The following is a 25001-nucleotide window of genomic DNA, read 5'->3' as shown; positions in this document are numbered from 1 at the left end:
TGCATGGCAACACACACACACACACACACACACACACACACAGGAGAAGAGCACACGCAAATGGACACATTCGCACCATGCACATACGCACCAAAAACAAGAGGGCACATACAAACACATGCAGACGATTTATGAACACACACGCGCACACACACACACACACACATAAAAGCACAGGTATACACACACACACACACAAAAAGCACAGGTATACACACACACACACACACACACACACACACACACAAAAGCACAGGTATACACACACACACACACACACACACACACACACATAAAAGCACAGGTACACACACACACACACACACACACACACACACAACACAAACACAAACACAAACACACACACACACACACACACACACACACACACACACACACACACACACACACACACACACACACACACACACACACACACACACACACACACACCCCCCACACATGCAGCCGCGCAGATGGACCGGGCCGAGGATGAACAGCCAGAGAGCACCAGAGGTTAGAGGAAAAAACAGAGAAAGAGAGAAAAGAAGGAAAGAAGCTGTTAGTGGAAAGCTGAAAGGAGAAACAGGATCAGAGCTACAGCTGGAGCACATGCATGACGCCAGCTAGAACTACACATGAGCTGGGCGTGTAGTATTGTCATCATGACCAAGAGCTTTAACTTAAATACAGCTGGAGTTGGAAACTTTCAGCAAATGTGTTGTGCAGACTGCTTTTTGATTGTAACCTCCAGGTGGTGCAAACAGGCAAAGAGGAAGAAATGGAAAAAGAGGATTGTAATCCATGATTCAGCAGTTTCTTAACTGCAGTGGTGAACAAGTGTAATCAATCAGCTGAGAACAGCATCAAAACAGTCGGAACTAAGATAAACACAGCCGTAGACCGGCTTTAGCAATTTCTGAAGAGAAGCATCTGACAAATGCCCCATTCACTTGGACAAAACATGCATTACTTTGCAATATTCTGTAGTGGGATTCACAAGCATCTTTGTATGCTTTACATGTTATAGTATTATATTGTAAATACTTAGTGTTGATCTTCACTGTAGCTGAGATATTGATATAAGACAATCATAACAATCAAATAATGCAGATCTTGGAAAACGGCATAGATTTAAGATATTACAATTTCTCACTTGAGACAGTTTTTAAGGTCACTTGAAAATGCATTTGTACAGCACAGTTGTTAATAAATAATTGATAAATGTTAAAAGTAAAAAGTAGACCATAAGATCAATAGTGGCCAAAATGATCATAACGGTCCCTCATGAGGAAAAAAAAAGGTAAGGATTTTATTAAGAACTCCAACATGTAGAGAAAAATGTGAGGTTCTTGATCTACTACAGAAATGTTCTCAAGGAACATGTGGCAGCAATCTGCTGCACTAAAACTAAAGGCTCCTCAACTTTCTTTTACATTAAGACAAACTCTCATTAAACTGTTTACTTATGAAACCACCAACAGTAAATAAATGACTTGTTGAAAGTATGCTGACAGCTATGCTTAAAGCTTATTAATTTATTAGCTCAATAGCCTGACTACACGCAAAGAGAGAACAGCCTCCAAGTTGCGTTTGACACTTTTGGTCGGATTTATGGTGCAATATATACATCACAGGTTCCCAACTCACACAAAACACATGCACACATCTTCTGTCCACTGTGTGAACAGAGGAGACTGAATTCCTACTTCAGGTGGTTACATTTTGGTATTTGGCTCGAGGATAACAATACATTTAACATTCAACAAACCATTCATTTTCATTTATTCTTAGCAGCACAGAATTTCACACTCTTTCCTACATGAATGAGTTTCACTATTAAAATCGTTTTACTTCAAGGGTCGAAATGCCCAGTTTCTGCAAGGCACTGACCTGTCAAAGGAGTCGGTGGCCATCTTGTAAAGGTAGATGAAGAGCTTGCTGCAGTGTTTGAGAGTGGGACAGACACTGTCTCCTGCGCAGCCTCCAGGGGCAGCCTCATCCTCCAGCAGCCTCTGGAAAGGCTGTGCATTGGATGGGAACACGCCTGTGGGACCAAGCTTCTTAGTGTCTGAGAAACAACCCAGCAGCCTGGTGGGAAGCAGAGAAAATTGGTTAACATGAGGTAAGTTGAGAAGTTTGGTTTTAAAGAAGGACAAGAACACTACCGACAGAAACAAAGTGAAAGCACTGAATAAACTCTTTCTTTGGACTTTGATGTTCTTGTGACTTTTCCTACAATGGGAAAATCACTGAATAGAAAGCACAACCATCATTTCACATGCATTATCCTACCTCTACACTACATTAGTGTGATACTCAAGCAGCACAAAATTAAAGCCAGATCTGCACTGGACTACAACTACTGTAGTTGGGACCCTTTAGTGATTGAGCAATTTAATTTAACCCTTCTAACTGTCAGGTGAATCTATGTTTGGTGCAGCCGATCCACTTAACACTAAATCTATAGTTTGACAAAAAAAATAATTACTAGTTTTCATCATTTTCTCAAATCATTTTCTCATATCTCATTGCTTTCATTGGTAGTTGGACTCCTGCTTAGGAGTTTCTAACTGGTTATGAAGCAGTCTAAATTTAATCCTGATGCCTCTATATGACCTACATGAGCCAAAGAGACCATCACCATGAAGACCTATTTCTATGTAGTAGGCCACAGGGTTGGATTCCCCTTGAAATCAATGAAACAACTTGGAAATTAAAGATAGGCCTATAGATATGGCTAAAAATAATGTTTTGTCAAACTACTATTTCCAAGAACCATCAAGCTCAATGTTTGGGAATAATGAAGCAAAGCTAAAATGTAAGCTTTTACTCTGTGGAGCTGAAATATATGAATGAACTTTGATAAAAATAAATATAAGTTCCGGGTCACTAAAGACAATGTTTGAATAAACACCCATGAATTTATGTTATAAGAACACAGGTGATCTTTGCAAGTATCTCAAGAATCACTAGCTCTGTATTGTAGACCTTACCTTACAGCATCGGCCAGCTTCTCATACTGGATCTCTGTGCGGAAGAAGTGCGAGTTGGCGGGCTCGTAGCGCATGGCAGCCGTAAGCGTGCAGAAGACGGTGAGCAGAAGCTCAAAGACTTGGTTCTGGTTGACACGGTCCCAGCCGTGTCGCGGCGGCTGGCACAGTGAGCGCTCCATGGCCACCAGCAAAGAGGTGATATAGACAAAGCCGCCCACCTTGCGGAACACCGTCCGGGTGCGGTGACTCTCGCGCAAAACCGCCAACAAAGCCTGAAGAGGAGAGACAGATGATTTAAGTTTCCTTTACAGTTAAAGAAAATAATTAGCAGTTTACAAACACATTTAGTGATAAGAAGTTCATGTTTTTTTATGTTGCTTTCCCCAAGGTACACCAGTTGCTGTATAGTTTATTCTGTTATACAGTCTGTTTCACTTCTCTGCATCATTTTAACTCAATTTATTTCACTTGCTTATTTCACATTTTGTTACTAAATTATCCTCTCCCATGTTGAGTTTCCATGCCATTTGCTTTTTGCCACCGCATTCAGTCATATCTCTATTCATCAACTCATTTCCCTCTCATTCTTTTTTTGTGACAAAACATATTTATGAGCCCATGGGGGTTTCTTTGTCTCCCTGCCTTGACTGAAACATCAAACTGTAACCTAGATATGAGTTTGGGGACCTAAAAACAGCCTGAGAGCAGGGAATGACTGTGACAGGCAAAGTTTTTAATTAGCATCTGTAAAACGAGGAAAACGTCTTCTTCTGAGTGACACAGGTGAACTGGCACTAAACAGGGCTTAGGGCCACTGGGAATTTATAGCAATTTCAATCCCGCTTCCGACAGAATATCAATCAAACTTCTGTTTTTTAACGCAAACCATGCTGGAATGATAGGACAAAATATATATTGTGTGATAGGATTATTATTATTTCTGAATATGAGTACATATATCACCTGTCTTTCCAGATAACACAATCAGTACTATGAGTACACAGTTATCAGTACTACAGTAAAAAAATACAAAAAAATCTCACTAAGGTAGCCATGGTGATATTATTTAGACTGCCTCGTTAGTTGTGTATATCCTACAGATGATTATTAAAAGATACTGGCGTGTTCTCATTATCTAATAATATCTCATTTAGAAACTCTGCTGCAATTTGTTTTAATTCCCTCGAATCACAAAAAACACGTTATTTCTCACTGCTTGTGGTATTAAAGCATCCACATACGTTTCAGTTTTATGCGGCGAGGTTGCAACACAAAATGTAGGTGAATGGATCCGTAGAACAAGCCGCAAACAATTCTCATGAGGACTATTTCTTCAGTAAAAGATAGTTCTAGTGGGTGCCCGGTTAGCTCAGTTGGTAGAGCTAACGACCCATATACGCAGCGGTTCGGGTTCAAATCCGACCTGCGGCCCTTTGCTGCGTGTCATCCCCCCTCTCTCTGACCGCCCTTCCTGTCCATCTCCAGCTCTCTCTCTATCAAATAAAGGCATAAAGGCCAAAAATATTATACTTTAAAAAAAGAGATAGTTCAAATGAAATCTCTTGACAGCAGAATCGGTGGGATTATGGGAACACCACAGAAGTCCAGTAAAACGTATGAAGATTCTTCAGGTATTTCATTCACTAGCCAAAACAGACATTCCTGTCTAGGGGTGTAAGAAAATATTGAACTTTGGAAAAAGCTAGTGACTGGACCCTGAGATAAGATTATTTTGTGAAACTATTCTAAAGGTCAATAATGAACGTCCAGGCTCATTATTCTCAATTTTCTTCACTATTGGAATTATATCAGTATACTATGTAAACTTAGATCCATATACCCCAACAGACAATTTTAACCATTTTGCCCACTTCTACAAGTGTAATCTGTAACCATTACACTTACACTATATGTTGCAAAGTCATTGGGATAGTTTCAGATATAATGATCCCAGTGGAGGAAGAGAGACTAAAAGAGAAGTAAAAACAGTGATACGTTGCAACGCTGAGCCAGCTGTTTCCTGCTGCATTAAAATATTGCCAGACTCAGCACAGTGGGGTTTTCTTTCTTTTTTAACTAATCACAGGATGTTGAAGTCATCCTGTTCCTGCAAGATGGGAAATTACCACCAGGCTACGACTATGTGAGATTTAGGTTTCGGGATGTTAACTTTAACAGCCATGAGGAGGCTTTGAGGATTAGATGCAACATATCAGGGTTTGACCGGGCCCTCCTAAGAGATTACAGAGTTAAATGTGCACTTTCACAAGGCTAATCAGCTTAATTTTGATCTATTTGCGTGTTACTCACAACAGTACATAAACCCTGATGACAAGCAAGGGAACAAAAATATTTTACTCAAACTGGATTTGATAAGTGTTTTACAGTCTTTAGTATTTTTTTAAGGGTGATAATTAAAATCCCTGATTAGTGAAATAGGAGCAAAATGCTGACGGGTTAATCCAGTGGAAGCTTTCAAAAAGCGTGAGAATTACCTCATCTGAAGGAGTGGAATTTGAAAATGCAATTATGCTTCAGAAAATGAGCCTCTCATCCTGTGTGTGTGAATGTGTGTGTACATATAATCCTTTATGTGCACCTTACACTTAGAGACCCATGGTTTGAAGCAATTACTGTATGCAGGGCTTCAAATGCATATTGATTTTTTAAATTACAGACTTTGCTTTTTCCAATGTTCTCACTGAAACTGAAGGCTTTGTTAGTGCTTACATCTTTCTGAACTCCTCCTAGCTACACCACAGTGTATCAAGATAGTAATCTTTCCTATTTCATATTTGAGTTGAAGAATTCTCTACAAAAGCTGATTTTACTGACAAAATATAAAGATAATACTGTGAGACAGAGCCTATGATACAGATTGAGTTTTCAGTAAAAATATTTAAAATTGATTAAAAACCTGACAGTAGTAGTTTGAATAACTGAGTGTGTAAGACTGAACAGTTTGTGTGTTTGTTGATACCCGCAGTATGTCAGTCTTCAGCTGTAGTTCACTGGACGGTGCAGAGTGCATGAGGCCTAACAGTGTTCCCATGTCGTCATCTCCGCTGGGCGACAGGACAAGCTGCTGAATGATGAGCAGGGCGTGTTCCCGACACTGGCGGTACTTCACGATGTTGTGTACGCAACGAGCGCCGCCAAATTCCCTGAACAGAGCTAGGAGACAGACACAAATGAGGAAGAAATACATTATTATTTATAATGAATACACTGTTACAAAAAAGCATGTTCAATACTGTGTAAGATCGCCTTTTAAAAAGGAATATGTGATACTCATACATACTTGTTCGGTAGGCTCCAAACACGCCACAACACAGCTAAATACACTACATCCATGTTGCACTATCCCCTCCTCAGAGCAGTGCATTTAGCTTGGGCTAAAACTAGCCATTATTTTCATTATCACATAATACGTCAATTATATTTACACTTAATAGGTTAACTCTTGTCTAAAAATATTTGAGAAAATTGCTCAAAACTGCTCATCCCAATTTTCCAGAGGCCAAGTGGGTGTCTTCAAATTGCTTGTTTTCTCTGTTGAACAGTTCAAAACCCCAAAATACATTTATATGATAATTTACAATGATATAAAACAGAGAAAAGCAGCAACACCAGAATCAGCAACCAGATAATATTTGGCATTTTAAATGCAGTTAAAAGCTTAATTTTAGCACTAAATTTAGCAATTGAAAGTGCTATAATGAATAAACGCTCTTCCAAAATAAAACTGGTTGCTCATGATGTTGGTTATATTCTTAGTTTATCTGAATAAACTTTTAGTCTTACATTATTGGAATTTTGGAATTTCCTTCAACTCTTGCACTCGTTGTGAGTCTCTCCAGATAAGAGTGCCAGCTGACAGCGTCAAGCATAAAATGTAAATGTAATCAATGTGTCAGAGTGGAGGGTTACGAAGACCACAGAAGAAGAGAGCTCTGAGCTGTTGGTGTGCAGCCTGTTGGTTATCTTTGTGACTCATCACATTTCTACAGCTGACTGGGACACACACACACACACACACTGACATAGAGGGTCAATAAGAGACGTGGGAGTAGAAGGAGGTTTAAGGCAATGTAATACGATATTTTAATGATCCCTGGAGTAAAATTCTCTTTCCTCTCCACCTCAACAGAGAGGTCAGAGGTCAGCTGCCCTGGAGATGGTAGAGAATAAGTGCTTTGCTCAAGAACACTTTTGGTCGAACTAAATAACCAATTAAAGTGATTTTATATGTTTGCATCATCAGCATTCAAGGTCAAACTTGGGGCAAACAATTAAAGCCAAAAAATACAATGTGTGTCTTATCAGTAATGTGTGTCCTTCACTGATCCTGCACAGCATTAAAAAAACAGTCACCTGCAGCTGCTTAAAGTGAGGTCAGATGTTTTCTTGTTGTTACTATTGAATAAAACGTAAAAGTTTAAGAAAGTTCTGACATAAAATGAAAAGGGTACCTGGAAGTTAATTATTAAGGGACATGGTGTCTTGTGTCTCCTAACCCAATATTAATCTTTAATGAGTGTCATCACATAATTCAAAAAAATATATAATCTTCATGGATTTAATACACATTTTAAGACCTTTTTGACACCTCAAATCCTGTGTATAGCATAATGTGCATGTGCCCGAAAGTAAGTGTGTGTGTGTGTGTGTGTGTTTACCTGCATTAGTGTTGGTGGTGTTGGAGCCCTGCAGGAGCACAGTGAGTGTCTCCATCACCAGCCAGGCCAACTGCTTCTGCTCCTCTGCTACTGTGTTATTTTTACAGTCGGCTAAAGATGGAGGGAAAACAAAGAGAGAAGAGAGTTAGCATCAGACAATATCATGATTGCAGTAAATGCACACGGTGAGAGAATAACACTAAGGATATAATAAAGGGAATGCGCAAAGAAAAAATTAGGACATGGAATACTTGTACCATAAGACAATAACACAATTTTAAAAAACAGAATTTAATTTTGTAATTCAAAGAAATACACATTTTTGGCTCTGATGGGTTTATAATTTGCTCTCGATTCAGCTGAGTGCATTTCAGCCCAAGCCTGTAGTTGGTTAGATCCATTTAGCCTGTACCTAAATGAGTTAAACTGCCTGTAGTATTTCGAAGGCTTGGACCTCACGCTGTATGGTGCCAGTTTTGTCTTGGAGTTGTCTTTTGTCGTGGGAACAGCCATTACTGGATGTTGTTGATTCGACTTCATACGCATTTACAGACATTTAATGGTTAACTTATTGGTGATTGCTGTGTCTTTCCTTAGCACTACTACTGAACTAAACTATTTAAATAATTCCAACCTGAGTACATAAGCATCTTTAAAGAGCAACTTAAAAAGGTCCAGTGTGTAACATTTAGGAGGATCTACTGGCAGAAATGGAATATAATATGTATAACTTTGTTTTCATTAGTGTATAATCACCTGAAAATAAGAATCATTATGTTTCCGTTACCTTAGAATGAGCTTTTTTATCTGCAGACGCTACAGTAGCCCAGAATGGACAAACCGAACACTGGCTCAAGATTTCTGAATCATGCATTATGCAGCTCTCATTTTTGCATTTAACAAGAATTTGAAGAGTTAAATTCCCATTTCCTAGTTTGGTCAATTATGAACTGTTCTAGTCTCAGTTCGGATCCAATTCCCTTTGGTCAAGGAGGAGTGATCAATTCTGCAACCCTCCAGTCAGCTCATTATTCACAAAAACAGAACCAAAACATCCCCATACCTTGATCATTATTGTGTGGTTGCTGCTGCGTAGCCGGGTCTTTAAGTAAGGCAGCATACTTGTGCAGCAGGTTGACCAGCACCTCCAGCAGGCCGACCTCCCGCAGCACGTCACTGAACACTGGGTCGTGCCTGGACAGCTTAAGCAGCGTCCGGACGGCCGTGATGCTGCAGGCGTGTGATGTGCTCGACTTGAGTAACACGCTGACACTGAATAGCTCTTTGCATGGCACGTAGTTGAGGCTGAAGACGACAAACTCCAGCAGCTCAAAGTATTTGGCCTGGGCTTCAGGGAGCTTGGCCACGCGATCTGCGAATTGCGACAGGGTGTGCTGCGACTCCAGGATGAAGTAGTTGGTCGGCTCTGCTGCGTATATGTTTCCGATGGCGTCCAGCAGCATGCAAGCCAGGCGGCTGGTTTTAGCCCTCAGAAAGGCGTTCTGGAGCACCGAAAAAGCCTGGATATTACGCACTGTGTGGCCTGGACAGACAAGAGATGAAAAAGAAGGACAGTGAATAAGAATGACACAATAAATTGATGAGCAAAATACAAAATAAAATTATTGCACAACATGAATGAAATCAAAATATACCAAAACCATGGCATCTGTGAATGACTCGCTCCGAATGGTTTTAAACAATGATTATGGAAAATACTTGTGTCCATTAAAATCATCAGGAAACCACAAAGTTAAACAAAAAAAAAAACTTGATAAATGACAACTGGGACGCTGCCAAACAGAATCAGACACAAAGAGAGAGCAAACATTAACAGAACGGACAGATGGAGGCTGACGACACTTTTACATTTCTCACACTCGGACATGCATATGACTCTGTTGGCCTTCATCCAGCAAAACAAAAAAAATGATTTCTTGGCCTTAAACCTCCCTGGCTAAACTGAATGCAGATATCTGAGATCCTGGACATAAGATGAGACCAAAAATGCCTTGAGGGTGCATCAAACATTAAGAGCAGGAGTGACCCTGAGAAAAATAATCTCATGCAAATACACTGCAATCTTTTCACAGTCCAGTATTTGCTGAAAGGAAACCCAAAACCCACTTTAAGGCTTCATGCTTGGATTTGCTGTAATAGGGCAGTACCAGAAAGCCAGGAGAAAATGAAGCACAGGAATTTTGGGATGAATTATTTTTCCTGGGGTTTTAGCCAACTGATCCAACAATGAATGCACGCTAGACTGGGCTTCCCCTTTTTAGTTAATGAGTAGAATAATTCCCGGTCTTGACTAATGTGTTTTTAGTCCTTTAATGGTTTGTATGGTCTTTTCTAAAAAGGAAGGAATCAATTCCTATTAGCAGTCACTGAAAAATCATAACCACACGACTGACACAAAGGAGCTTTGGTTTTTATTAGGCATGAAATTGTTCCTTTAGATCGATCTGAATAACTCCAAAAACTGGCATTTCTAAAACAAACTACTACTTCACATCAGATTTCATCACTCCACAGTCAACAAAGAATGGTTCAATTTGTAGTAATGCTCCTTAAACATAATCCCATATCGTGTCATACATTTTTGTTTAATGATGAATGTTTGCAATTTGATTTGTCAGCTTGGCATTAGTTATAAAGCATCAAAGGAGGAAAATCCTTAAAAGTTCACAAGTAGGTTCTTTAGCTCTGCAAAATGTAAGCCCTGTGTGGTTTGGGGGTACATAACACAAAAATACAGAGTCAATTAAAAGATTTGAGTTGGGGGAAGGTCCTTAACTTAGGATGGAAGGATAGAGAGAAAGGATGAAGTAAGAGCATGAAGGATGGATGTTATCCGTGAACTACACTACACACATTATCTGACATCCCTCTCGGGGTTGAGTAGCTAACATAAAACCATAAGCTATGACTCACATACAAGAAAAGTTACACTGACGTGTGTCATCGCACACACCAAAGCACACAAAGCTGCTAAGTGAATGTGGTGGGCTAATTAGGCGTGTAAGTGGACCCTCACACCATGATGGCTTATGGTAATGACTCTGCATACAGCTGGGGCTGTCATTAGGTGGGTAAACAAAAGTGTGTATATGTGTGAGTGCGGCTGTGTGCCTGTGTGTGGTAAAACAGGCGGCAGAGCTAAGCCAAAGTGTGTGAGGTTAGAAAGTTGTCATCAGCCATGGGGCGGAGGTGATAAGCCAGGTTACAACGCTGCACAGCTAAGTGTTAAAACTTGTCATTCATCATTTCATCATGTGTACTTCCCTAAAATAAAAAAAAGTTTACTCAAAACAAGTCTTAATAGTTATCACTAGCAAAGCCAGATAAACATAACCAGGAAAAAGAAGAAAGAAAAAAAAAATAGACATTTGTAATTAACATTGGGTCGAAATAAATGAGCAAGAAATAAAGAAAGGAATAAAGAGAATTACTAAAAGACAGAATGAGTGAAAGTCAAGGGAAGAACTGAACTGTCTCTTATGTCACACCTTTTTATTCCCCCACTTTCTTTGGCTACCACATCGATAGTTTAATCCAAAAGGCACTCAGACCAGTTATTAGCATACACATGAGGGCTCACAGTTGAGAAGCTAGAACTAGCAAATGTTTTGCTTACTAAAACAATTTGAACATATTTGCCAATTCATTTAATGTCTTAGTTTAAGAATGCACAATGTGTCCTATAGAAAAATATACAAACATTGTATGAATATTTATGCCTGAATGGATTATAGTTCATTTTAATTTTGAAGAACCATTTCCTAAATAAAACTCTACAAAGAGTTATAAATACTCATATTACACAAAAAAGATTATCAGTTTTAAAACTGATCCCTATAATATGAATAGCTCATAATAATTCCCTACAGTGCAACCAAATCAAAGATATTTCGCAAAGATGTTTACTTACGAACAAGAAACTAAGATTTTGTTACCGCAGGGCGAGAATAATTTTTACATATTTGATATTAAGAATGAAAAGTGTAAAACTATGGAAATAATGTATGTTTATCTGCAGTATATTTATCATGTGTCAAGCTTCAATGTTATGCACATTAGTATTTATTTATTCTATTTCTACACACGGAGCTCCAAAGTTGCGTAATATGGAAGGAGATGACAGGAATATAGACAGGAAACTTGGGGCATGAGTGAGGGGTACGACATCCAACAAAGGTCCCTGGCAGAAATCGAACCAGGGAAGTTATAAAGGTAATAAAAGCGTTATAATATTCTGTCACTAGCCCTTGTGTCAACAAGATCCCAGGCACTCCCCTCCCTTTTGTATTTCACTACTTGCTTACGTACGGTTATAAAGCATAAAGCATGAGAGCATTATAATTCTTTTCCATGCCATATAAAGTTCAGCCTGTTTCTTTAATGACAAACTATAAAAAGAGCGGGGATGAAAGACAGAAGGTCAGCCGGGACAGGTTCTTAGGCAGCAGAAGTGAACGTGTGGCTCAAGACAATTCTCTGAACCACTAAAGCGTCTCTGGTCTCCGAAGAGTCCATTTGTATGCAGGAGGCTTCGGGCATTTGTCTCCAGCAGTGTGACAGGCGGCAGAGTTGCCATGGTGTCTGTCAACAGGTTAAGCTTACTGGGATCGGCCAAGCATCAAAGTCATTTCAGGGATTAAGATCTGACGGGGAGATACAGCGGCTGGGGTATACACGAAGACTTTTCCACAAGTAATTCCTCTCTCTTGTTTCAAATCTTTGAGCAAACCGAGTTTGTGGGGGTGTGAAGATTTAAGAGGCAGGTCTGCGATCAGAAAATCACTGGGTTGTATCCTGGATGGGGGAGGGAAAGAACATCTTCAACATTTACCGTCAAAGTGTCCCTGAGCCCTTCTTTGGATGATCATTCTAGCAGAGAGAAGCGTTTTACCATAATTGTTTTCAATTAGTCTGCTGTTTTGTCCATTGTGTGGCTTCCATTGAATTTCACTACAAAATTACACAATCTACCACCTCCTTCTCCTCAGTCCACTATTAAAGTTAAAAAAAGACTATTAAAGTCAGTTTTGAAGCAAATACCAAGAAATAATTTGATGAGATACTTGACTAAATTGTGAGATGTTTTGATTTCTTTTTGGGAAAACTAACATGAATCAAAATACATCAACTTAGAGATGAAAACTTTAGTCTACTTAAAGAGGTTGTCAAAAGTATTTAAAAGATCCTCTCCAGTATTAAGTATTAAGACATATAAAAATAGTCTGCTTAAAACAATAATCTGCATCTGATATGTTTTTCTGCAAGAACAGAAAAAGAGTAGAACTGTCCAGATTAAAATCCTTAATAAAATCCTGCTACCTCATTAAGAATTCCAGAATCTTTCACATTTCTGAAGCTTTCCTGCTAAACACAAGATGTCTCCTGCTTCACTGTAAACTCCATTCTCAGTGTCTGTGCACTGGTGGCTTCAAATTTCTACATCACACTTGCAGAAGTTGCATACTGGACCAGGATTGACTTTTAAAGAAAACCAAATTGTCATATGGATAAGTGGATAAGAAAAGAGGACGGACAAGAGTACTGTTGACTGAGTGACAGCAACAGACAAGACAACATAACATTTAATTTCATAACGTAGGGGATACCATTTTGTTTGCCTCAGTTGATGGCCAGAAACCTTAGAATCCAAGTAAGCCCCAGCACTGCCCGATCAAAGGATATGACTGGGACGTCAATTAAAGTCTAGCTAGTTATGGAAATAAGCAGCCACAGTTGCTATCATTAACATACCTTTCCCAGAAGGCTGTGGGAGAACAAAGCCAGGGAGCAGGAAGGGTGCTCCGGTTGTCAGACCAGCGGGTTTAAGCTCAGTCACCCCATATGTAGTAAGACAGGTGACCAGGTTGACCAGGTCCTTCAGTGCATCTTTCGATTCATCCTCCTTGGCCTGTTCCAGTCTGTATACAGAGAGAGGTTTGTATGAATGTTCATACGACACACTCGAGGAACACTGCATGTCAGCTGTAGGGATGAAGTTGTACCTGAGCATGAGATCGCAGAGGAAGGCGTAACCCTGGCACATTCTGAAATCATCCAGCAGGGTCTGTGACACATCACTGGAGTCCTTGAGAAAGCAGGAGAGGCCAGCGAACATCTCCACAATCTCCAGTGGTGACAGATCATCAGACTGCTGCATGTTCTGCACACATGTTCCCAGGCATTCTTTCTCTGTAGACGGAGGGGTTGAGGGCAGAAGGGGTTAACAGTGAGGAAGAGGAAGGGACTGTGTTCATCTTTAGTCTTTATATTGAAGGGAGAACTGTAAAGCAGGATGACTAACTATGGAAAAACAAGTGTTATCATTGGAAAACCTTATAGAGCCAGACCTGTTTAAATTATTAAGTATATTTGCTTTGCTTACTTTAATCATGGTTCTAAGAAAGAAAAGCATCAGGTGGAAAATATTAAGAAGCTTGGATAGGTCTCATTCTCTTTCTACACCTCTATAACTAGAGAACATCATTCTCCATGTCCAACAATTCAATGTGGTTTAGATAAATGCAAGTTCAGCACAAGTAAGTAAAAGGATGGCTCTCTACAACCCAGTGTGGTCACTTCTGGAAATCAGTGCTGCAGGTGGGTGACAGGAACCCAAGCTGCACTTCCTCCAAGTTTCTTTACTAATATACTGTAACAGCTTGTATGTCTCGTTTCAGTGTGACTTGTTCCCTATTTGTGTCTAGATTTACTGTACAATGCTGCACAAAGATTTGTACCCTAATTTTTGGTCAAATGTTATGCTGTAAACTCGTGAGTTATGGATGACTATGAGGTCCAGGTCTTTTCTCAAATAAAAGGATCCATGTGGGTATTTTCACAAATAAAGTAATAATAGAAGCATGGTTACATTTTGGTAATATTTTGCTTAGATACTTTAAAAAAAAAAAAAAAAACGTATTGTAAGTCACACGAATTGCGCAATCCTCAAGAGGTTTACAAATTTTAATTTGGCTGTAAATTCTCTTGCATTATTTGTGTGCTTTACAAATGTTGGTAAACAAAATCTTTTGTTTGCTTTACCAGTATGCTTTCAATGTGTTTTGTGTGTGCATGACAGATATCTATTTTGCATGCGCTTCCATGTTGGATCTGTAGATTCTCTATGTAGATTACACTGCCTTTTATATTGTTTCATGTGGCCTAATGCATGTTGTATAAACTCCAGAAGTGGTTTAGAGATTGGATCTTCAATGTATCTTGGGTGGGTGTGCTTACAACTACATATACGCAATTTAGCCTTGTCCGACCACAACTAAACCATGTGTGAATAAGTCATAAACTCACATGTACGCAGATGTCGTACACATACTTTAAATTGATATATACCATGTATGTATTTGACCACGTTGACGCTGAGGCCATGTCGGGAGATGGTGGTGAGCACTTCTCCTGCGCTCCTCCTCCACGGTAGGTTGTGGGGGGGGCACCAGGAGGTGATGGCACTGAACAGCAGCTGCAGGTCATCTTTTTGGGCCAGCTCCTCTGCTGGAGAAACGAAGGTGCAGAGCTTCACCAAGATCTGCAAGAGAGGAAAGAACAGAAAATTGGACTCCAGCCAAAGGCATCAGCATGAAAATGAGCTGATAAAACTGCTGCTGGAAAAAAACATTGTGGAGAAGAGTGTTTGTTGCAAATGCATTTTCTAACTGCCATTATTAACATGAAAATGTTAAAGATTTAGGTCCTAAGGTCATAATGGCAGTAAAAATAACACCTATCAGATAGGATTTCCCACCATGATTACAGTAAGGGATTCATCAATCCATTTATGTCACTAACTATCAGGCTCTACAAGACTTAATGAATAATAACTGACTCAAATTAGTTTTTCTCCAGAAGAAAATAAGGTTTTCTACATCATGAAAACTGCACAAAAACAAGTAATCTTTCAAACAACAAGAGACAATTACAACGCAGTTGGGAAAATGTCCCCATCTTATGTATTTAAAAAAATATACTTATAAATTCTGATTTAAGGAAGTACTTTTAAAATAAAGTGAATTGGTAGCGCAGGCAGGAACAGAAAAATTAAAATGATCAAGCTGTGGATCTTAGTGGACAAGTTTTACAGTAACCTGTGCAGGTGTTTTTTTTTTTTTTTACCTGGACGAAGACTTTCTGGAGCAGTGCCCTGCGGTCAGCCAGGGGCAGCTCCTGCTGGGTGTGGCCTTGACCTGGGGTCTTCTCCTGGGTGGGTGGCGGCGGTGGTGGTGGTGGCTGCGGCAGGGTGGGGCCTACTGGGGCTTCGGCCATGTGGGGCAGGTCGAAGAACAGGTAGAGGCATTTGACCAGCGTGGAGGGTACAGACATGGTCGTCATGCAGTCCACTGTTTTCTGATGGAGGGGAGGGAATGAAAGGGGAGGAAGAAGAAACAGATTGTGAATTATAAATAAAACAAATTCATTTCAGAAGAGGGGAAAGAAAAGAAAAAGAACAGTGTCATGATTCTACTGAAATGTATCGCCCCACCTGAAGTGCAGAACAGAAGCTACTCAATACCTAAAGATGAAAACGTTTTTTTGTATATTTGTTACTGTGCTATGATTCATGGTTTGTTTCTGTGAGGAAGAAACTGCCTTGAATAGCTTTGAGGGCTTTGTGTGTGTTTATTGTCTATTAATGCATGTGTGCGTCTGTGTATGAGAGTGTGTGTGTGTGTGTGTGATCATGGCAAGGAAAATGACTGGAGAAAGAGATGAGGTTTGTGCTCACTGAGGCGAATGATTCAGATAATCAAACGCTGCCTCCTACACACACACAAAAAAGAAGCTCACACTGACAAATAATCGCATTCTTTCATCTACACACACACACGATCACACACACACACGATCACTCACACACACGATCACTCACACACACGATCACACACACACGATCACACACACACGATCACACACACACACACGATCACACACACACACACACACACACACACACACACACACACACACACACACACACACACACACACACACACACACACACACACACACACACACACACACACACACACACACACACACACACACACACACACACACACACACACACACACACACACACACACACACACACACACACAGTGGCTGGTTGAGATGACCCTCCCATTTACTCCAGCTCTGTCTGTACCACAGAGAGACTCACAAGGATGAATAACAGAGCACAGGACACACACAGCAAATTCAGTCCCTCAGCTGATCGATGGAGAGAAGGCGTGGGGGAGGGTGTGTGTGTGTGTGTTTACAGGCTGTGACATACTGGCCCTGCTGCAGCTTTAAGGTCAAGGTCAGCTGGAAAAAAGACATTTTATTGGATATGTGTGTCTGTGTGTATAAGTTAAAAGAGAGAGGAAGACAGAGAAAATGAAGGAGAGAGAGAGAGAGAGAGAGAGAGAGAGAGAGAGAGAGAGAGAGAGAGAAAGAAAGAAAGAAAGAAAGAAAGAAAGAGAGATAAAGGAAAAGAGACAGACACAAGGAAAGAAAGAAAGAGGGAAAAATGTCAAAAACCTATATGTGTGTTTCAAAGATAAAGCACACAGAGCGTGAAGGGCATTCTGTTAAAAAAAAAAAAAAACGCTGAGATAGAGAGACAGAACTACAAACAAAAAAATTGCTGTTTTATCATCTGAGGGAGGAAAGCGGGAGGTGAGAGAAAAAGAGAGAGAGGGACAGCATTAAAGAGAGGGGAGTGACGTCAGGTTTATGGGAGGCCAGCTGCCAGGAGGGTCCTTTGTTTTACTGTCTGAGACACAAGAGGAAAAGAATACAAATCCATTAAACCCAGTCACTCTCACTCTCACTCACACACACACACACACACAGGACCGTGAGCAAACCTGGTAGGTCATTCTTTTTCCTGTCAAGTTTGTGTGTACTCAAATCAAACAGTTACGCAGCAGTATAATGAAACCGTTGCCTGAATGACACAGAAGCAGGTTGGGAGGTTTCCAGGAACATGCAAATGCTGGTTAATATTGCCGTTGGTTGGGTCATTTTTTTCAATCAAAGGCTGGTTTAGGCCACCAGTAGCACTGTGACTAAATAGCAACCCCTCATTAATTTAAATGAGACCGCTGCATTGGCACAGAAAGACAACCCCCAGGGCCAAAAATGTGCACATTTCTGGCATAATACTTATACATACCAATCCACAGTAAACACTGCAAGCAGGGTTAAGTAGTCTGAGCAGCGAAATGAGCCTCAGAAACATACAGAAATGTAAGAAACTTTCTTTTGCTGCCTTTAAATGGCAAAGACTGAAGGACTGTTGAAGGAGTTGTATTGGATGTTTACTTCAGATTCATACATTCATACAGTAAAAAAATGCTTCCTGGCTCAACAAGAATAACAATCTGGCATTTCTACAACCGTAAAATACAGTCAATCTGGCTTCACTTAAAACAGACACGATCCCCCAGCCGAATGAAATGTACAAGAATGCATTTTGAAACGGCTAACCAGACTATAAAACACAACCAGCCCCTAACAGAAAGGAAACGTGGAGTGGTTTAAATCCCGATATGTTTCTTGTTTGCTGTGGGCACCAGGGAGGCCACTTCTGAGAAGTTTAAATTAAAGCAAAGAGTTGAACTTAAAAAATAAACCTTGATTTTATTCCCTGATAGCAGAAGACTTGCTTTATGCATTGTTACAAGCCTGAATATTTATTTTTTTTTAAACTGCTGTGTACACAGTAAGCAGTGGCACTTTAATGACCCCCTTGAGGCATTTATCCTTCAACTTTTAGTAGTGCACAGAAGACTGTCTCAAACAAACAAGCATTAACACCAACTGTACTAGATCTAACCTTTCCTTCAAGCTTCCAAATGTAGTGGTCCGCAAATATTCTCTTAAATGTTCAGGGCTTGAGTAAACCTATAGCTAACCCCTGCAATGGACACTGATACTGTGAGTGTGTGCATTTTGTTAAAGGAAGATCAGGGTGTTAAAACATCTCCGCAGAAGGAGAGGGGAAGTGTTTGACTCGACAACAACAGTGAATTTCTGATGTGCAGCGGAGCAGGAAGAGCAGCCAGCTGGTCAGCTGACAGCGATGCACGCCTCAAGACCTCCAGAGGAATGCAGGCCGAAAAGTTCAAAAGGCGTCTGCTGCTGGCCACAGTGCAAGAGCACAACGAAAAACAAGACTTACTGCCTGACCTTTAAACCACAAGCCCAAGAAGCTGCCATGTTAAAATTCAGAAATACATGGAGCAGTCTTGAATGGTGACCAGAAGCTAGAAATCCAATTTCTGACTTTATCTCACTGCATGCAAGTTTGAAAATATGACAATGATGCTATCCATGTGACATACAGAAGCATCAATAACATGACTATGAGTAGAAAGCAAATATCAGGTATAAACAGGAGCAGCATCAATTCCTTCTTTCAGTGCGGTAAAACAGATTTAACAAATTACTATTTGGGGAGAATGAGGTGGGATGGTCCGGTGGGGATTTTTACTTGTACTCACGAGCCTGTTTCTCAGTTCTTACAGAGGCTGATGCTATTTTCTGCTGAGAGATCAAAGAGGGAGGATGCAAATGGGTCAAAGAGAGACAGAACACTGAGAAACCTCTTTTTTTTTTTTACAAGTTGTTTCCTCTGATTTATCCATCTACGCTCACATGTAGGAGGGCAAGCCTCACAAACAAACAAAAAATCAAGGGCACAAACAGAAAAACACAAAAAGAGAGAGAGAGCACAAAAAAAAAATAGTGTTATTCTGCCAACCTGTCCGGAGGAGGCCAATAGGTTGATGGTGGTCAGAAGCATCCAGCCACGACTCGCCTCCTCACTCTGGTTCACCTCCAGGAACTGGACTATGGCTCGACTGGCTGCCTCTGGAGAAGCAAACACACACACACACACACACACATAAACACACAGTTAACTTAAAGCAAAGTGACAGCTCATTGTGGTAGGCAGATGGGCTGCTGGAACAATGATCAGTTATGCAACAAATAAATCATCTTGGTGGAATGACATGAGTCTTGTCTACAGCCCGCTTCTGCAGGGGGAAAAAAACATAATTTGTACATATTAACAAGTTTCTAACGTGCTGTTTGATATTCCACTCTTCAACGGACAACATCTTTAAACATAATAGTATAGGAAAAAAGAAAGTAGGCAAATGTCAATCTCACATGTGGCTCCTGTAGCCGGTGGGCACTGAAAACCTTGAATAAACCAACTATGTATTGGCTTCAAGACATTTGTGCTTCACAGAGGACTTTTGTCCAAATGTCGTCTCTGGCCTTTATCCAATTCCCAGCAAATCTCTTTCTCTCCTCCATCAAAACAAAGGACTATGATGCCTGAGAGAAATAGCATGATATGTTAGACCTTTTTTGTTGGGGAGAAGTAGTATTTTGTCCTAATCTTGTACAACTAAATGCAAGCCAGGCTGTCTTCAATAACCTGTGTCTGCTACAGTAACTCACCTCTTACATAAAGGAATACAGAGATAAAGATTATGAACATACTGTATATAGTTGGTATTTATTCAATGGATACATGCAGTTTAGCTAACACAACATAGGCAGTGATGTAAAGCAGTGACTTAACTGACTGTAACACACTATGTTTAAGATTAAGATTAAGATTCCAGTCTGTCTGGCTCTTAAAACAAAGACTTATCTCCAAACATGTAAACAACCAGTGCTGTTTCCAAAATGACTCCATCATTCACTCATTCACACATCCACTACTGTCTTTATAGGAGACAGTAGTTAACTCAATAGTAATCAGTAAATTGAGTTTGGACAATTATGAATCAGTTTTCATCATCACTTAACGAATTGCATTGTGGGATTGTTAGCAACAATGGATGACTGACTGTATCACACATATTCTGTCAGTTTAAGATGGAAAACGCTAAAGATTAAACACCCTTCCTTACAAGAGTCTAGCTCTAGTTCACTGTTATTTTCTAATTTGATTTGAAGCATTTCAAAGTCAGTTTAGACCCTGAGTCAACCACTGACTCAATCTTTAGAGGCCTGGTGACCAGCTGGAGGAGTGTGTGTTAGACTGTGGTGTTGCAAAACCAGAGCTGTGCTCTGCTTGAAAACAACACATCACATGTTCAGACAGAGTCAAGAGAGAGATGATAAAGTAAGATAAGTTAGAGGCAGGAAGCTAGAGACTTATAACCCTGTGTGTGTGTGTGTGGGGGGGGTGTAAACTGCTACTACAGTCAAAGGAGATACTGCTGGCTCACCTGTAGTGAAGACTAACCTTTCATGTGAGATTCAACACACATTGCACTGGTCCTTAGTACAAAAATATCTACTGAGTGAGAAACAGTTAACTGATATAAATTGTAGCATCACAATTTTAACTATAAAATCATCCTAACTGAAGATAATGGAAGGGGAAAAAATCCCTTCAACGCCCATGTTGTTAGCCATGTTTCCCCCCTAAGGTATGAAGAACTGTTAGTCCCAGGAACTACTTCAAGGATCGACAAGGCCTGTCCTTCCTTCAGCTTGTGGTTGCCTGCGTTTCCTCTGCAGTCTCGTGACCCACAGAGATTAGGAAAATTAGTCAGCTGATTGATGAAAAAGTGATGGCTGTTTTTACATATAATTTTTTTAACGTGAATATACAACGATGCTGGGATGTTGTTGGTCCATCTGTGGCATGCTTTCTTCTGTTACTCCATGTTGATGTGTCAAAGCACAATGCAATACCAAACCACTGGTATTTCCAATCAGAAATGTTTAGCGCTGCAAGCTTCCCTCCCAAAGTTTGTTTACTTTTGGAAAATAATAACCGCCAAGAAGAGAAACAAGACTTTTTTGGGGCGAAAAAGAATGTGCAGTTATTAAGGATTACATTGCAGCCTGTTTGGTGGCTGCCAGCTGTAGCGCTCTCACTCAATACTGGACCAATTTCAAAAACTGTTGTCCCAATTAGTCACTTAGACACAAAAACAAGGGGAAAATAGGTTTCAAAAATACCAAAGTCTCTCCCTATGGGAGAAGTTCCTCCAAAGATTCCTAGTCCCTGGGAAAAGTTTCTCCGGTGGAAATGTGGCTTTTACCACCAAAGCCAAAGTGAGAACAATCACACCCGCACAAAGGGGGAAGGGAACAAGTAAATCATCTTTATGACAGAAGAAGCAAACCGGTTATGGGAAATAACCGTAACTGATGCTGAAGAAATGATAAATTGATGTTTACAAACTTCCTATTACATCTTTACCGTAATAAATCTACGTGTCAGAGGGCTCACCTGTGGATTTATTAGAGGCTCTTCGTCTTATCTCGGTCACCATGAGCCGTGAGACCTGGGTAGTGAACTGCAGCAGGTCGGAAAACTTCTCCGTCATGCTGCTGGGTGGAGCATTCCCAAACACCTAAAGAAGAAATCCCCCAAAAAATCCATGTATGTTACTCTAAAATAAAAATAAGAAATCTTATGTCTTTATACAGTAACAAGGGTTAAAATGACCATAGATAGTAGAGAAAATCTGACTTCTTTACTGGAGAGAAAAGAGAAAACAATGAAACTGTAAATAAAGCAGCAGTTCCCCACAGTCTGCAATCACATAAAGCAGGGACACACAGAAATCATCAAGGTACAGGTGCACTGGCTCGCATCTCTCTGGGTTTTTCCTGCCATGTCCTAATTTTACAACCACAGAGCACAGCCTTCGGGGGACCAGGGCAAAGATAAACTACACTTCATTCAACAACGACTCATCATGTATTTATTTACCAAGCAAATCTGACATGAAAGTAGGCCTGGAGCCTGGTGTCCTGCTGCACCGGGAGTACTCTACTTTTGAATTCTGACATGAATTATGCCACCAGTGAGGGAATCACAGCCAGCACTGGATAATTAGCTGACAAGAGACCCTTACTAAGGTACTCCAGTCTGACGAGAACACTCAACAGTGCAGCTTGCAGCAGCTGCTACAAAACAATGTAGGCATACTACTCTATCAGTGTAATATAAAGAAAGACTGTAAACAGAGAAATCATTTCACTGAGTCCTGCATTATCTCTTTTGTTGGAAAAACCGACACTGATGAAGACATTTTAATATATTCCTTGGCCGATTAATTATCAATTCATTCGTTGTCCAATCTACATGCATTTCTCACTGTCATTAGTGCTGGAATGGTTAGACTGTAATCAATTAGTCAATCAACAGAAATTTAGGAAAAAGCAAGAACAATTTAATTGCTTCTCAATTTTAGGGATTTTCTGTTTGTTTTTTTCTTCTTTCTCTTTACAGTATTACATGCATACTTCAGGTTTTGGATTGTTGGTCAAACAAAACAAGAAATTAAAAAATGTCACACGGCTCTCAGAGCTGATGTGCATTTTTCACTATATTTTCATATTGTAGAGACTAAAAGATTAATCAGCTAATCAAAAAAGACTATATCAATATGTAGATTACTTGCAGAACTGATTATCTAGAATTTACTGTATGTCTAAGATTTTTCAGGTGTTTGGATTTGGTTTATTATGTGCATATGAAAGCAAGCTACAATTACTTATTTTTATAACCACAACTACAAACAAAACACTTTCATTTTCAGTGTAGGGACGTTTTTACGACATTTCCAACACATTAACATTGCTTGTTCGAGTTTATGTATATAGTTTTGATTCAGCCTGTGGCCAGCCAAGTATAAAGGTTGTTATATATTGTGAGGTTAAAGCCAAAAGTGAAAGACAAAAGGTCTATGATCAAAACATTTTCAATTAAGCCTAGTGTTGACAGTGTGTGGGAGTTCACTGCCTTTGCATGACTCTCCTACGCACCTGTGTACCAGGTGTGCATTAGACAATATTAACTTTGTCAAATATTTTTGGAGATCAGGTTGATCCCAGTATGCATGTGTGTCAACAAGGTGCTCAAGATTTAATTCCATGTCAGTATGAGAGGTTGTGATAAAGTACGATTCCATATACAGAGGTTTGATCATTTACATGGTAGATACGGTCAATATGAGTGACCCAAAGCTAGTGTGAAAACATGTATGTCATTGTGCTCTATTTAGCTGAACTTTAGTCATAAAGTTAACACCTGCACAGATAGCAGGTTTATTTACATCAGATTAAACTGCACTGGGACTGGGAGGTGTCTACTCAGGTGCGTATGGAAATTAGCAGTTAACCACAGAATTTGAATTCCAAATAGTTCCCAGGTGACTTCTCATATACTGAGTTTATATCAGTCTATGATGTAAGAGGCACTCTAAGAGTAGATGGAGCACCTTGTCTGTAACACCGTGAGCCCAAAGCATGCCTGACTATTAATCTTTTTTTTAGGAAGACATAGACAGTCAACACCAGGTCTGAATGCCAGCTTCATACATTACAGAGCTCAAATGAATGCTTTTCAGTAAACCGTCAACTAAGTGTCCTTATGAGAAGTGATATCTGTTCTGTTCTGTTCTGTTCAGAATTGTAATTGAGACCATCAACATTTATCTACCTGTGTCTGGACCACCTCCAGCCCTCCCTCCACCCCTGGTGTGACTTACCCTGTTAAATACAGGAAGCATCATGTAGAGCTTCTCTTCCTGCTCCTTCTGGGTCATGTGGCGAGGAGGGTGGCACAGTTCAGAGAAGAGGCGTCGCAGGTGCATCAGGCCTAGCGCGTTATCCTGGGGACTGCACTCCTCCTGCCTTGGCCGCCCCATGATCCTCTTCACCATGTTCATCTTTAGCGGCTTTGTCAGGGCAAAGGCAGCCCTGCAGATGAGAGACAGGAGGTTTAAGACATGCCTTAAGGCAACTCAACACTTAAAAAGGTGCTGTTGGGCTGAGTATTGTAGGTATTATATCACACACAATATCATTGTAAAAATTCAAATGATACTGTACTGTATGTACTGTTGGGAGAATTTGCTTTGTGAACAAGATCTACCTTAACAGCATTTTAAATCATTTTATAATGTAACATTATAACAATCTAAACATGTAGCAAGCCACCATAAAACAAATAAATGCAGTGTTTCCTCTATGTTGATTTTGGAGCGACAGCCCGCCGCTGTTAAATTTCTGCCGCCACGGTATCAGAAATGGGGCAGACGCACAATGTAGTCCCGGTTGCCTTTTAAATGATCCTGCCGACATAATGCACCCCCGTTGGCTGCCGCTCACATTGCAATTTAACAACAAGTAGAACTATTCAGAGGTTATTGGGGCTGTCCAGTTTAACTCCACATACTGTTGTGTTGATGTAGCTTATTGTCAAAACGTTTGCTTTCTTCCAAGTCGACTATTAAACTAACAGCTCCACCAAAAACGTCAC

The 25001-nt window shown here is 40.2% G+C and overlaps 1 protein-coding gene across 1 annotated transcript in view; it reads right to left on the bottom strand.

Moving 5' to 3' along the window:
- Nucleotides 1-25001, bottom strand: part of wdfy3 (WD repeat and FYVE domain containing 3) — an 85922-nt gene that overhangs the window by 51253 nt on the left and 9668 nt on the right. The window contains exons 2-13 of the mRNA XM_051421803.1: nt 24229-24439; nt 21960-22083; nt 19455-19564; nt 15821-16051; nt 15044-15236; nt 13699-13885; nt 13448-13614; nt 8739-9218; nt 7676-7786; nt 5977-6170; nt 2997-3268; nt 1894-2091 (exon numbers count right to left, since the gene is read on the bottom strand). Coding sequence (XP_051277763.1) covers nt 1894-2091; nt 2997-3268; nt 5977-6170; nt 7676-7786; nt 8739-9218; nt 13448-13614; nt 13699-13885; nt 15044-15236; nt 15821-16051; nt 19455-19564; nt 21960-22083; nt 24229-24439 — 2478 coding nt within the window. The remainder of the gene's footprint in view (nt 1-1893; nt 2092-2996; nt 3269-5976; nt 6171-7675; nt 7787-8738; nt 9219-13447; nt 13615-13698; nt 13886-15043; nt 15237-15820; nt 16052-19454; nt 19565-21959; nt 22084-24228; nt 24440-25001) is intronic.

This window comes from Dicentrarchus labrax, unplaced genomic scaffold (genome assembly GCF_905237075.1).
Source record: "Dicentrarchus labrax unplaced genomic scaffold, dlabrax2021, whole genome shotgun sequence".
Classification (NCBI taxonomy): domain Eukaryota; kingdom Metazoa; phylum Chordata; class Actinopteri; family Moronidae; genus Dicentrarchus; species Dicentrarchus labrax.
The sequence above is the reverse complement of the archived record's forward strand: the minus strand, read 5'-3'. Positions and strand labels throughout refer to the sequence as shown.